At 36.5% G+C, this 14,121-nt stretch overlaps 1 protein-coding gene across 4 annotated transcripts in view; it reads right to left on the bottom strand.

The window, feature by feature from the left end:
- The window catches only part of fstl5 (follistatin-like 5), a 144,384-nt gene that overhangs the window by 84,489 nt on the left and 45,774 nt on the right, over nt 1–14,121 (bottom strand). For all 4 annotated transcript variants that reach the window (XM_046850423.1, XM_046850425.1, XM_046850424.1 and 1 more), the window contains exon 4: nt 7,938–8,186. In XM_046850423.1, coding sequence (XP_046706379.1) covers nt 7,938–8,186 — 249 coding nt within the window. The remainder of the gene's footprint in view (nt 1–7,937; nt 8,187–14,121) is intronic.

The raw sequence follows: 14,121 nt of genomic DNA, 5'->3' as shown, positions 1-14,121 counted from the left end.
ACTCGTTCTCTACCGGCAACACTGCTACTGATCGGATCTCATTTTCCCTGTTCTGATGTAGGATGTGAACATTAAGTGAAGCTCTTTACCTGTAGCTGCGTTATGTATAGATAGTTCTGCTGCAACACGCCACATGGTTAACTGACTGCTTAATTTGCATGATTGAGAGGGTTATAAGTGTTTGTATAAAGTGGTTAGTAATGATGATGATGATGATGATGATGATGATGATGATGATGATGCACTTGAAGCCTTTCCTTATGAATGTGGCATTAATAGGAGCTTGACTTTTTTAAAGCAATCAGAACAAACAAATAAATATTAACGCAATAAATTAATACAATTATCGGGACACCCGACTTTTTCAGCCACATTTGGTTCTCCCTCAAACTGATACCACAAAGCTGGAGGCATACAATTGTATAGGTCTTTGAATACAGTAGCATTAAAATTGTCCTTTTATTTGAACTTGGAGACCCAAACCTGTTCCAGCATGACCATGCCCCTGAATATAAGGCCCAATCTAGTTTATGTGGATTTAGAGTGGAAGATCTTGGGAGGAATTGGAATGCTGAGTGCACCTCCTCATCCTTACAAACTTTAGTCCATATACATACATACAAACATACAGCCTCTATATGGCGAAGGCTCTGGGTTACTGTTTAGAAGGTTGGTGGTTTAAGTCCCAGTATCGCCAAGAAGACACTCTTGAGGGCCCTTGAGCAGGCCCTTAACCCTCTGTGCTCTAAGGGGCGCTGTATCATGTCTGACCCTGCACTCTGACCCCGGCTTCCTAACATCGCTGGGATATATGGAGAAAGAATTTCACTGTGCTGTAAAGTGCATGCGACTGTCCTTTTTTTTACCTTAATGGACTATTTTTAATATCACCATAGTTAATGGCAGCATACCTCATTCAGCTTTAATGTTTTTCTGTTACAGAAAAAAATGCATACTGATTCTTTCAATCTTAGGGAATTTACTAATGGAGCAGAATCTAATTCAGGCTTATTCATACTGTCAGTGTGCAAAATGAAAAGGCTTCTTCTCAAGGGAAGAATAGCAACTGCTTTACACTACACTTTACTATCCTCCCCCTAATGTGAAATTTTCTATCTGGGCATATCTCTAGTGAGCGTATCATTTTAGTGAATCAATTTTGACTGTTTCTCAAGGAAAATCCAAATAAAATGATTGATTAGACCGTTCTTAGTTTCTCTCATGACACCAATTTCTGTTTAGAATGGGTCACTGCTTTTTCCCTCTAAGCGGCTGAATATGTGGCTGGTATCAGTTTGATAAGATTTGAAGAAATTTCACTTCATTTCAGAGCAATCCACTGACTAATATACCCATGTTCATCTGATGTCAAAGCCATGAGGTGGTTATTAAAAGGCAGAGATTTAAAATGGAAAAGAGTCTTTCCATCATCCGTCAATTATCTAATGCTTTGCTTGCAATAAGAGTGCCATCCTTCTTTATTCTTCTCATTTTCATCCATTCTCAGACTGAGACCACATTGGTCTATCCTAGTGCCTTAAAGAGTTTCAGCTTGTCTTCAGCTGTTATCAGGACGTTCTTTTAAGCCCTACTTGGATGGGATTAGTTTCACTTTTAAAACGTACTTACAATGATGTGTAGAATCAGAACATCGAAACCCAACAAAACCAATGCAGCACTAATTCTCTTTTTCGCTCTCTTTCTCTCTCTCTCTCTCTCTCTCTCTCTCTCTCTCTCTCTCTCACTCTCACAGGAGTTAAAGGTGCTTAATTAGAGGTGTGAAGTTCTAATCACAAACCATAAGGAGCTACATAAACACTCTATGCTGTCCAGGTGTAAGCAATGAAGGTGTCACTTAAAAAGCAACCAAAAACTCCAAGGATGTTCATGCCTAGATGACTTTCAACGCACTGATACAGACTACCCAAAGAATTATTTCAATCATATTAATTGAAATACAGTTTATTTATCCCATGTTAATCATTATATTTAGCTAACCCACTAGTGTAGCTTATCCATGAAGGAGCTGGAGCATCAGACATCCGATGCTTGTTTATCCAAAAAACAAAATTGAATTCTATATAAAAATTCAGATTGTCACTTTGTTATTGGATATAAACATTGCTACTTCACTAAAGTTTTTCAGGCTGTAGTGATTTCTAGTTCTAGGCAAAATGTAGGACTTGAGCCCTATTCACATTTTTTAACATATATCATATAGTATTAATAATTGAATCTATTTTGTATTATGATTATTTTTACTTATTTAACTTTTTTTGGTAGATCTTCAGCTTCTCTGGACACAAGATGGTTGCTTACATGTGCCAACTGCTATGTCCCACTCAAATTTGTCAAATATAAGCAGAAATTCGATTGATTCGCCCTCTTTTTGTAGATGTGTAGTAGCTCTCTTACTATACAATTTAAATCCATTGATTTGTTGTTACACCTAGTGGTCACAAACTGAAGTGCAACAAGTGTTAATATAGGGCCATTGGGACAGGAATCATGCAGCTTCACACTTAAGCTGTGAACAAACAACTTCTCCTTTTCAGTGAAGAAGTAGTAGTAGTCAGGTACATTGTATACATCAGGGTTGCCAGGTTTGTTGTTTATTGCAATTTGGGATGGTTTGCAAAAAACAGCTAGTGGGAAAGGGGTATTACGGACTGAATAATGACAGGACGTCAGAAATGCATGGACATCACAATTCCCATGCTAAAGGCTGAGAAAAATAAGAAAGAAAAAAATCCACCCCCTTTTCCATTGCCCAATTATTTAAGTCTTTTGTGTGGATTTCGAGATGTAGTTGGACATTTTTTGAAATCTGTCAACCCTGGGTTATGATACTAGCTCTTCCATGTGCCAGTGACAGGAAACACACCAGCAGTGGCAAACACTGCTGAACAAAAGTACAGTAAGTCTGAAACCAGTCAAAATGAGCTGCTCCACTGTATGCTGAATGACAGTCAAGTGCCTATTACAGAGTTTGTTTTTTTACAAGGTTTAAAATTCAGCTTACAGCATAAGTCAAAGATATATCAAAGAAAAAGCCGTAAGCAAAGTCTTCTCCTTCGGGATAAAAGAACTTTCATTTGACTATAAATTACATTAAAGGAAAGTCGGCGCTTTAGGAAAGTGTGGAAAGCATGACAGTGCTGCAGTGAGACAGGAGAACGTCTCCACTGAAAAGAAGAATTTTGCTTTAAAACAACTGTTAATGTTATTGTTCCTTGTGGTCTCCTTCTGAACAGGGTTCAAAGGAAATCCAGTAGAAATTTCCACAAAGTGTGTAGATTAGAAGTATGTTTTTTCCCCTTGTGGTAAGCACGTATGATGCAATCAAAGTATGAAATTGAGAAAATGCACTTCAAAATTTGGACTTAGCACTCTACTGGGCAAAAAACAAAAAAAAAAGGAACCATGCATGAAATGGCCAAATAAGAAGCTTTCAATGTTTTTTTTTACCAACAAATAATGGGTCAGAAATGAGCAAGAATTATATAATGAACTGCAGAAACACGGAAATTCACTTCTATAATATTCCTGAATGTAAAAGTAAATTAATGATGATAATGATTCAAATGTGTGTTGTAAAATTCAACACACGTTTAGGTTGAACAAAATGCATCAACTCATCATCAAATGTTTGTAGCTGTAAACTTTGAAAGTAACAACATTGACATTTTCTGTAAAATAAATAAATAAAATAAAATAAAATAGTTGCCTGCTAATTAATTATGTATTATTATTATTATTATTATTATTATTATTATTATTATTATTATTATTATTATTAATACATTTAAGAAAAATGCTATTTTAGCTATACTATGCTAATTGATAATTTCTTTAAAATTCTGTTATTCTTGCCCTCACACTATATAAATAATGTTTGTGTACAGTTTGAGTACAGTAAAGTGTGTGTGTTGTGGTGAGGAGGTCTGGGATGCAGTCAGTGTTTCAATTCATCCTGAAAGTGTTTATTAGGGGGTTAGTTGAAGTCAGAGCTCTATAGAAGGCCAGTTAAGATCTTTCACTCGAAACTTCACTTCACTTGAGTATTCATAAATCTAGCTGTGTGTACAGGTGCATTGTCATGCTGGAACAAGTTTGAGGTTCCAACTCCAAGTGAAGGGAAAATGTAAATTAAAAGACACTGTTTTCTATAAAGTGTATAAAGGGGTCTGAAAAAACCTGTTACATGTGCTGCTACAGCCTGTTCTTATGGCTACATTCTGTGAAACAACTAAAACAATGTAGAAATGTTTTTATTTAGTCTACATTCAACCTTGGCATTGTAGTGTAAAGAGCCACATTCACTGAACAATCACAAATACAGTAATCCCTCGCCTATCGTTCGGTAACGCTCGGTTACGTTCCAGACCCCCCCGGGATAGGACGAAAATCCGTGAAGTGGCAACCTAAGATGAGTACAGTATTCAGAATACCTGTATATCTTAAGGCTTTATAAACCTTCCCGACACTCATAAACCTTTCCTCTGCTCTTAAACACTTTCAATATTCTTAAACCTACGTAATTTTCACATAAATAAATTCCACATGGGTACTCACCAGTGAAGATACAACTTGAATGATAAAGATGATGATGAATTAAATGTGTGAAGTACTAATGATAAAGATGAAATGAATGTACTGCATACCCAAGAACAGCATTACAGCTCTTCTGAAAAATAGTTTCGGCTAGAAAATGCTTAATTTACTGCAAAAATGATTCAGATAAGCATTATTAAGAGTTATAAGTATTATAATATAAGATATAAATAAGCATTTTCTAGCCTAAAAAATTGAGCTTTTTAACAAAATTAGATGATGGTAGCATGATCAGATCATTCGCTTTAGGAAATGATGATGATGGTAATGATTGGACATTTTTCCCGTTAGAGATATCAAAATAAGCAGAGTTTGTTTAAAAGAAATCAGAATGTAATCCTTTTCTCAATTACAAATTTCTAGCATTGTACGTCTGAATGAACTACGTAAAGGATTGCACTTATCAGTAGAAAAATGTCAGAATATGATCAACATTTTTATAGACCACCACACATGTTTAGCATGATTACTATAATTAATATTATTATTATCAGCAATATTATTGGATTCCAATCACTACAGTAGCGATTTGTCCCCAGATAGTTTGCTTTTAACATCTTCAGAAATCGCTCAGGACTCATGTGCTTGCCAAGAACACATTTTAGCTAATATTGTGTTTACAGTTCACTTTGCCAGCGTAACAGCTTGTACCTTTATTTTATCCAAACGCTAATGCTAATGCCAAAGCCTGCATCCCCATGGGCAACAGTCTACGCTTTTTATCTGGCAAGTTACAAATATGTGCAACAATTTTCCTTTAGGAGCTCCAAGATACCATTTCCAACACGATCATCTGGCATTTAGCACATCTACATATGGTGCAGGGTTTAAACACTGTATTGCGGGTGCTACTTTTGCTTTGTCAGGTCATAGTAATTACTGCAGAATAATTTTTTTAATAAAAAATAAAGCAGCAGTCCAGATTGCTCTGATTTATACAGTGTATATATATTGAATGATGCTCGATATTCGCCAACAATGAGTGCAATTAAAAAATGACCGAAGACAGATGGAACGTATAAAAAGAACCCGAAAGAAAAAAAAAACTGGCCGGTTCTGCATAAGTTGTTTTTTTACTATTGTGCTGCACATAATTCTCACTATTTAGTCACTTAAGTGCAACAAATATTCTGCAAAAGCAAAACACACGTGACTTCGTGTGCCACTTAATTTCCAGTCTTCTATAAACCTGCACACATTATAACCAATCTTTTAATCAAATGAGAGCGATTGGAAAGAAGTTTTTTTTTGGAATCATGCACTGCTTCCCATTCAGATTTATAGCCCTACAAACCCATCCATAGCCTGAGCCACCCCCAACCCTGCCTCTATATTTCTTCAGCTTCTCAGAGAGATAAGAGGGATAGTGTATAGATAAAAAGGCTGCCTCTTGATGTTTCCATCAAAGCTAGGCTCAAGCACAAACAGCCATTTTCTCAGAACACTTGGCACTCTGAACTCTGAGCAACCTGCTACAATTCTGCCCTCATCTGCCACAGTGAAATCGCTCGTAGATGTCAATTATGAAATAAATAATAGAAATGTAGATTGTGTCTAGGAAGCAATAGCCTGAGAAAACGTCTATGGGTCAAATTTATTGCCTTTATTGTCTTTTTTCACTGCAAAAAAAAGTGCATCCTAGCAAGAAAAAAAATATGCACCAACCTGCCATACATTTATGGCCACTGATCATGCAGAACATTATGACCACTGACTTAACATTGTGTTGTTAATGTTATGTCTGGTCTGTGTATATACCTCTATTTTAAAAGTATGGCAAATTTCATCAATAAGCGCTTGCCTCTTTTTCAATTAAGACATTCATTAAATTGATATATCGAGGCTTATTCTATTTTGCTATGCCAACAATCTGATCAAAATGTGACAGTCATGACTGAGAACATCACACTTAGCTCCCGCTATGTTCACTTTAGCAAGATACAGACAACTTGTCAATAAACTGTACGTATGCTTTACATTCAGCAAAATGTGTTCCAAACAATATGGTCCAAACAACTGGCTCGAATAATGCCTCTGACCAATCATATGGAGCGTTTTTTTCACTTTCCGACTCACGAGTCCTTTCCTGTAATCAGTTTTCATTTACAGTTTAACATACAATAAATGTATTAACCAATGTTTTGGTGAGTTAGCTAAAGTTATCTTGCTTTGCAAATCTGCCACTGAATCTAGTATAAAGAACGAAATCATAAATGAATAAAAAAAAAATGTTTATTATGTTAATAATGTCTAGAGGAATACAATACATTGCTTCTACACCTACAAAAGCAACAAACTATGAGCACCAAGAGACTGTCAAATTAAGGCAGTTTTTACTGCTGATTTTCTAAAAATGGCTAATAAAGCTTTTGAGGCAAGGTTAGAAAGTAAAAGATGAAGAGTTTATTATTTGCTCAATATATTATGACATTTTATAGTGAAATTCTTTCCTTTGTATATTTCAGCTAATTAGGAGGTTAGGGTTAGGTGCACGGTCAGTTATGATACAATGCCCCATGAGCAGATATGGTTCAATGGCTTGCTCAAAGAACCCAACACTAACAGCTTGGCTGTGGTGAATCTTTAACCCTCAACCTTCTAATCAGTGACCCAGAGCGTCAGCTATTGCGCCAAAAGAAAAACGATTAATTAATGAACTTGTCAAAAGTATATTACTGTTAGAAAGTCCTCATATTTGTTTTGGTCTGTATTTTTGTCTGTTTCCCAGAACTTAGCAACAGCAACTTGAGTTTCCTATGTTACCCTTTTGCACAATTAGTGTGGGTCGTTTCTAATCGTTGTTTACAATTGCTGTTGAAAGAAAGAAACAGGAAAGAAATTTACCTAGAGAAAAGTGATCACTGTTTTGAGACAAATCCAAGTAAATACTGTGTACCGGCATAGTGCTGTGTAATGTCTACAGCTAAAACAAACTCTTGGAAGATGATGAATAATTCAAATCTGTTATAGCTGGCCTAATGAGCAGAACAGATGTCATCCACACTGTGAAACAGATCAAATGTGATTTGGCAAAGCGTGAATGAGCGTGACAGAAGAGGCAGATTGAGAGGATTACGGCAATAAGACGCTTTCAATACGTGATCTTTCCACCTCCTCCCACGTTATACTCATCCTCGACTTCTTTCTTCAAAATTTCTTTTATTCACAGCTTGATTACTGTTAGTCGAGAACATCCTGAAATCTGCCAGCTGTATCTGTGATTTGAACATGATTGACCTATACATTGACAACCAACACTTTAAAGAACTCTACACACTAATTACATACACACTTTGATTTGCATATGGACTTTTCTTCCTTACCTTTGTAGAAGCATTCTTCACTGTGTACAATGGTGATTCTTTGACGGGCCAGACACGAGGCTCTGTGCAGCTCACAATGGTTCTGGTAGAGTTTCCCATTAGATCCACATACAGGTTTGTAGTGCGGCTTGCAGTGCTCCAGACACTGGCACTCTCCCTGACCGGTTGTATGGTCCACCACACAGTGCTTCCCCAGACCACAGTACTTATGCTCACAGGCGTTGGGGAAGCTGTTATGACCATACAAGCCTGCAGAGAAAAAAATGTGATTTGTTTGTGTTGATACTTGGCAAAATCAGCAGATATCTCTTGCATATTCATTAAATATTAGAGTTATATGCAAAATGCTTGAAATGAATTTGGCTTTTTTTTTTTGTTGTTGATTGGGAATAAAGTGGATTTCTTTCATTTATTTGTAGTTGGAAATAATGTGGATTATTGTTATGAGCAAGGGTGATCAGTAATAAGTTTTCAGAACTGTCAGTCATCACATTATCCGTACATGTTACACACACTATTGCTGCTGTATATTGTACAAAGTTCTAAAGTAAACTCTTTATCATACCTGACAAACAATACTGTCATTTACACTACCATGAACTCTCGCACTTTATGTACATTACTGATCTGTCATATAATCTGTATCCCTATTTAATACTCATACTGTCTACATTGTCTCACATTGTCTGTTTTTGTCTTGTCTTGTCTGTTTTGTCTTGTATAGTCCAAGCTGAATGTGCTTTATTTATGTCTGTACTTTGAGAGTCACTAACAGCTGGAACCAAATTCCTTGTGTGTGTCAACACACTTGGCCAATAAACTTGATTCTGATTGAGAATGGTTTTGACTTGCCTACTGGAAAGAATTGCAATGAAGGTGTAATTGTTATGAACAATGGCAGAGGTAGACAGTAACAAAGTAAATGTAATTTATTACTGTACTTACGTAGCTCGTTTTTGTGTATCTGTACTTTACTGAAGAGACTTTTACTTGAACTTCAATACATTTCATTTTTTACTACATTTTGCGAAATCAGACGTTCCTTTTCATTTATGAATGGATAAAAACTTAAGTGGTCAAGAACGCAGCAAGCCACTTTGTTTTGAAGTTGTTTTTGATGTTGTATCTACGAACATACAGCTCAAAGGCAAGTATAACATTTTGAGAGTAGTAAATGATTGAAGGAACTTTTAACTCTAACTTGCCACAACACCGGTGGCCTAATTTGCATTAGGTTTTTTTTAAGTGGTTGTAAAAAAGGTTTTGGGCTCATGATAATTTTAATAGATATCAATCAGTGTTTGACTCATCAATACCATTCTATTAATAGATTGGGGTTCTGAGAGTAATGTTAGAGTCTTAGATTTTAATAAACTGAGTAAACTGAATAAGCAAGAGTATCAGACGAAAAAATCATAGGAACATTATAGCCATAATAAATCAGTACTTTGTACATTTACAGCACTTGGCAGACGCTCTTATCCAGAGTGACTTACAACTGAGCAGGGAGAGGTTAATGGCCTGGCTCAAGGGCCCAGCAGGGGCAGCTTGGTGGTAGGATTTAAACATGTGTCTTAACCACTAAGCTACCACCTCGTATACTTTTGCATTATTACTTAAATACTTGTGTATTATTACTCGAATGAAAGTTTAAAGGGCGCACTTTTACATTTTACTGGAGTAATAATTTACCAAGTGTATTTCTTTAATTTCTATAACTCAAGTACATGGTTTGTGTACTTTATCCTCCACTCAACAATGGTGACTTGGCCATTTTGATGAATAGTGATTTCATTGGCCAGGCTTTTAAGCACATGCTTTTTCAACCCGTAAAACTTGCAGCTGTCATGTGAACTGGAGAGCCATATTGAGTGCAGGACAGTTGCTAAAATCTCAAAAAGATGCCCGATATTTTGAAAGGCTGTATTTTGAAAAAGTGCTAAACAAATCTAGCAAAAAAGAATCGCCAACACCAGTTATAAATAGAGTACACAAAGCACTCTGGATGCACAGACCGAGTTATCAGTATGTTTAGCACAAAATAACACGCCACAACAATTCATGTTGAACTACCATGAACACTTTGTAATGACAGACCACCCTTAAAAAAAAGTTCAGAAAGTGTCTAAAGCACCTAGGCAGATAATGCTTCTGTTCAATTAACTTTGATCCCTCTAGAACCTTTAGCTTATGTAAGACAGAGTGGCTTTTAGAGAGGAAGAAAGCAAAGGGTCCAGTCTGGTGGAATCATCAAACCTGTTCAGTTGTAAACAGATGTGACAGGCGGGGAAATACACAGGCTCGGAAATCACTGAACCGTGAAGAACCAAACAACAGAATGCTACTGAAATGGTAGCCATCTCATCTAAAGATCACTGGTCAATCAGGCCCGATTCCCTTTAGATTCATCTAAAAGAACCAAACTCTAAAAATTGGTTTAAGAGCTCTGATAAGCTTACTATGTTGCCCTCATGAGAGGAGGAGGCTTTGAAAGGCACGGTGCAAATGTTTTCAGTTTCAAACTCACTGCAAGCATTTCATCGCCTACAGTATAAACTTTCTTTCGACTTCTCCCATTAGGGGTCGCCACAGCGGATCATCCGCATGTTTGATTTGGCACATGTTTTACACTGGATGCCCTTCCTAACGCAACCCTCCCCATTTATCCGGGCTTGGGACCGGCACTAAGAGTGTCTGGGGTTGGTTCCCTGACCAGGGATCGAACCCGGGCCTCAGCGGTGAGAGCGCCACATCCTAACCACTAGACCACCAGGGGACCCTTCAGCACCTACAGTATAAAGTACTTTATTTAACCAGAATATCTGACTGTTCAACACTATACATGCTACAGTATATGATTTGGCATTATTCTTACTTAATGTCTATATAATATTATGATTGTGTTATTTCAACATTTTCTTTTGACTCCTCAAACTTAAATAAATGCAATTACACACCTGGTTGGATTTAAAGTTACATATATATTTAAAAAGGCTTGGGTTGGGGCCTTAATTGCAATTTCAACTACATATACAATATCTGAATGTCCTTGACAAAAAGACAGGAGGTGGAATGATGGATTTTCTTTGCAAGTGACGAGGATGGATTAAGATGGTTTGGTCATGTGCAGATGAGGGACATATTGATAGAAGAATGCTGAGGATGGAGCAGCCAGGAAGGAGGAAAAGAGGAAGGCTAAGGAGGAGGTTTATGGATGTGGTGAGATAAGACATTCAGGTGGTTGGTTTGAAAGAGGCAGATGTAAAAGAGTGATTTGAAAATGAACAATCTGTGGTGTTGATAGCAAAAGAAAAAAATAGAAGAAGCAGATACAGTATCTGTATCTATCTTTTATGCTGAGAGTTAATTGATGTTTATTTCACATTAAAAAAAGAATGTTTTTTATAATTTGTTACAGTTAAACTCAAATTATTTAATTGTTTTGAAACTCTGATTAAGTTCTCACTATAGATTATTATCCAGGTAACAAATAGATGCATTTGCAATGAGAGATTGAATACAAAAGTCAAATACAGAATTTAAAGAGCTCGAACTGTTCGCACAACCTCAGTGGCATGTAAACCAAGTAGGCTCCAGATGAAATATGCATGACAACCAGACAGCCAGGTGCTATTAACTCATTATCTCTTTATAGACCAGACAGATATCTGAGCTCCATTTAAAAGCTCTGCTCTGCTGATCCTTTAAAAAAACATTTATGATTTCAAATTGCAGTCTTTACCTTCAGTGCACTTGGATAGTCTGGCCAGTCTTTGTTTACTTTTTTTGGGGGGGCAGGACACATAAAACCGCAACCATTTCTTTGTGCAAAGAGGGGAAATGATTCTGCTCAGTCGTGCTCTCTGGATAAAGCAGTGAATAATTGAACTTTATGAGTAGCCCTACCTTATAAAAATTTCTGAAAGCTAAAATAATATGATTAATAATAATAGCTTTGTTTGTTCAATTCAATTTCAATTCAATGTTATTTGTACAGTATAAAGCACTTTTTTACAATAGATGTTGTCTCAAAGCAGTTTTAGTTTGTTCTGGAAACTAAAACCATCCCTTTAAAGCAGCCTACATGTACTCCTACTTACTCTGTGGGTGACATAAGGTTTTTATATTATATAAGACAAAGTCAGCCGGTCCACGGCATGAAACTGTCAATATGAAATATTTTAAATCTGCATCTTTTATTATCCCGTATAGCAATAATGTAAAGGAAGAAGAAGCAGGGTTGATGATGCGCAAAAGGGCCACCATTGAAATAAACACTGTTTCACCTTGCAGCCAAATGACAACAAAGACAAATGACCCATTTAGTGAAAGAGATTTGTTAGCGAGTGAATGATGTTACCTCTAGAAATTTTGATTTAGGCATTGCCATTTCTATTGTCTGAAATCAAATGCTTGTTCAAAACAATGTCACGTGATTTGTGAGGAAAAAACAACAGGAAAATCATAAATACAGTCAGTAAGTCATAATACTGTAGACGAAATACTGGTACGAAGTACTAAGTAAAAGCATACAATTTCTAGGATTGATCCAATTTTCTTTGCTCTAATTAGATTAGGCTCAGGTTCTAATTTTTGTCACTACCAGAGCATGTGTGCGAAGACAATAATGAGAAGCTGGCATCTAATCACAAGTGTATTTAGCATTTTAATTAAATTAAGTAATTTATAATTACCAATATTTTTGGTGCAATAGTTATGAAACACTGTACAGGTCAAAGAAAAACATATGGTACATAATGCATCGATTAGAAATTTTCTTCTTCTTCTTCTGCTCCCATTAGGGGGCGCCACAGCGAATCATCTGTCTCCATACACCCCCCCACGTCCTCTACATCTGCCTCTTTCAAACCAACTACCTGCATGTCTTCCCTCACCACATCCATAAACCTCCTCCTTGTTCTTCCTCTTTTCCTCCTTCCTAGTGGCTAACACAAAATTGGTGATTCTTCTTTTTTGCTCCAAAGAATGTGAATTTTTTTTCTCCATCATCTGCCAAGAGTTTGATTATTGACACCGCCTTTATGTTTGCTTTTATTTTTTGAGGGTGTGTGTCAAAGACATCACATGGCATCATCTTCTAAATCTTCCAGTAACGCAGCTCAGCCACTGCAGCTGTGCTGTATTTAAAAAAAGGTCTAGCTGATGTGGATATCTGGAAAAATCTGGACAAACACTTTCCAGCATATTTAACTCACATGCAAGTCGGTAAATATGTTGAAATTTAATTTAGAAATATGCTAAATTAAATATAAATATTCTAAATTAAATATAATGGTGTGTGGCTTTGTATATAGGCTAAAAAGAAATATGGAAGAAACTAAAAACTACTGCTCTCTGGTTGTTGTGATGTTGTATCTTGGATTTGTTTTCACAATAAGATTCCTGACTCAGTTGCATTATTTACTAACTACCTGCCTACAAATAAATTGGCAGATATTAATCAGTGCCTCTGTACCCACGTGATAAGGCCATGATGTATAGCTTTCGTTCTGAAAAGCATCTGAGTTTTGACTGCTCATTAATAGCTTCTAATTAAAGTGCAATCATTTGAGGTAAACAAAAGCAGACAGCATGAGCTTCATAAAATCGTAATAAATCACGTTATCCTGCGTCTACCAAAGTGCTGTTAAGTTCTGCATTCGTATTGGTTTCGATTTATTCTATGTAGGATTAGGTTCTAATATACATGTTGTTATATGTTATTGTTTTGATAGTAACAGTTTATGCACTCATACTAATAAGAAAACAGTTTTAAAATATTAGCATTATTATAGTAAGAATTAAGTACATGACTATATATCCGGATTATAAGCCGCTACTTAGTTTCACAAACTCCAAGCCAAAAAACGGAGCCCCATAACAGTAGACCAATGAAATTACAGAACGGGTTCAGGTGAACCAATGAAACTCTTTATATTAAATCAGACGCGCTCCCACTGAATCGGGCCGCACCACATCATAAATATGGATGATGTTCCTCTGACGTTTGACCTGACGCTCACTTGGACTGTCTACAGGAAATGCGAATCATTCGTCACGCTGAAAACAACCGGGCATGAAAACACACTTCACCTGTGTTCTGAGCTGCACGGCATCGAGAGAAAAGATTCACCGATGGTGATTTTTAAACGCACGACGATGCCAAAAGATAAACTCCCGAGAG

Source organism: Silurus meridionalis, chromosome 5 (assembly GCF_014805685.1).
Source record: "Silurus meridionalis isolate SWU-2019-XX chromosome 5, ASM1480568v1, whole genome shotgun sequence".
Lineage (NCBI taxonomy): Eukaryota > Metazoa > Chordata > Actinopteri > Siluriformes > Siluridae > Silurus > Silurus meridionalis.
This window is presented reverse-complemented; position numbering and strand designations above follow the sequence as displayed.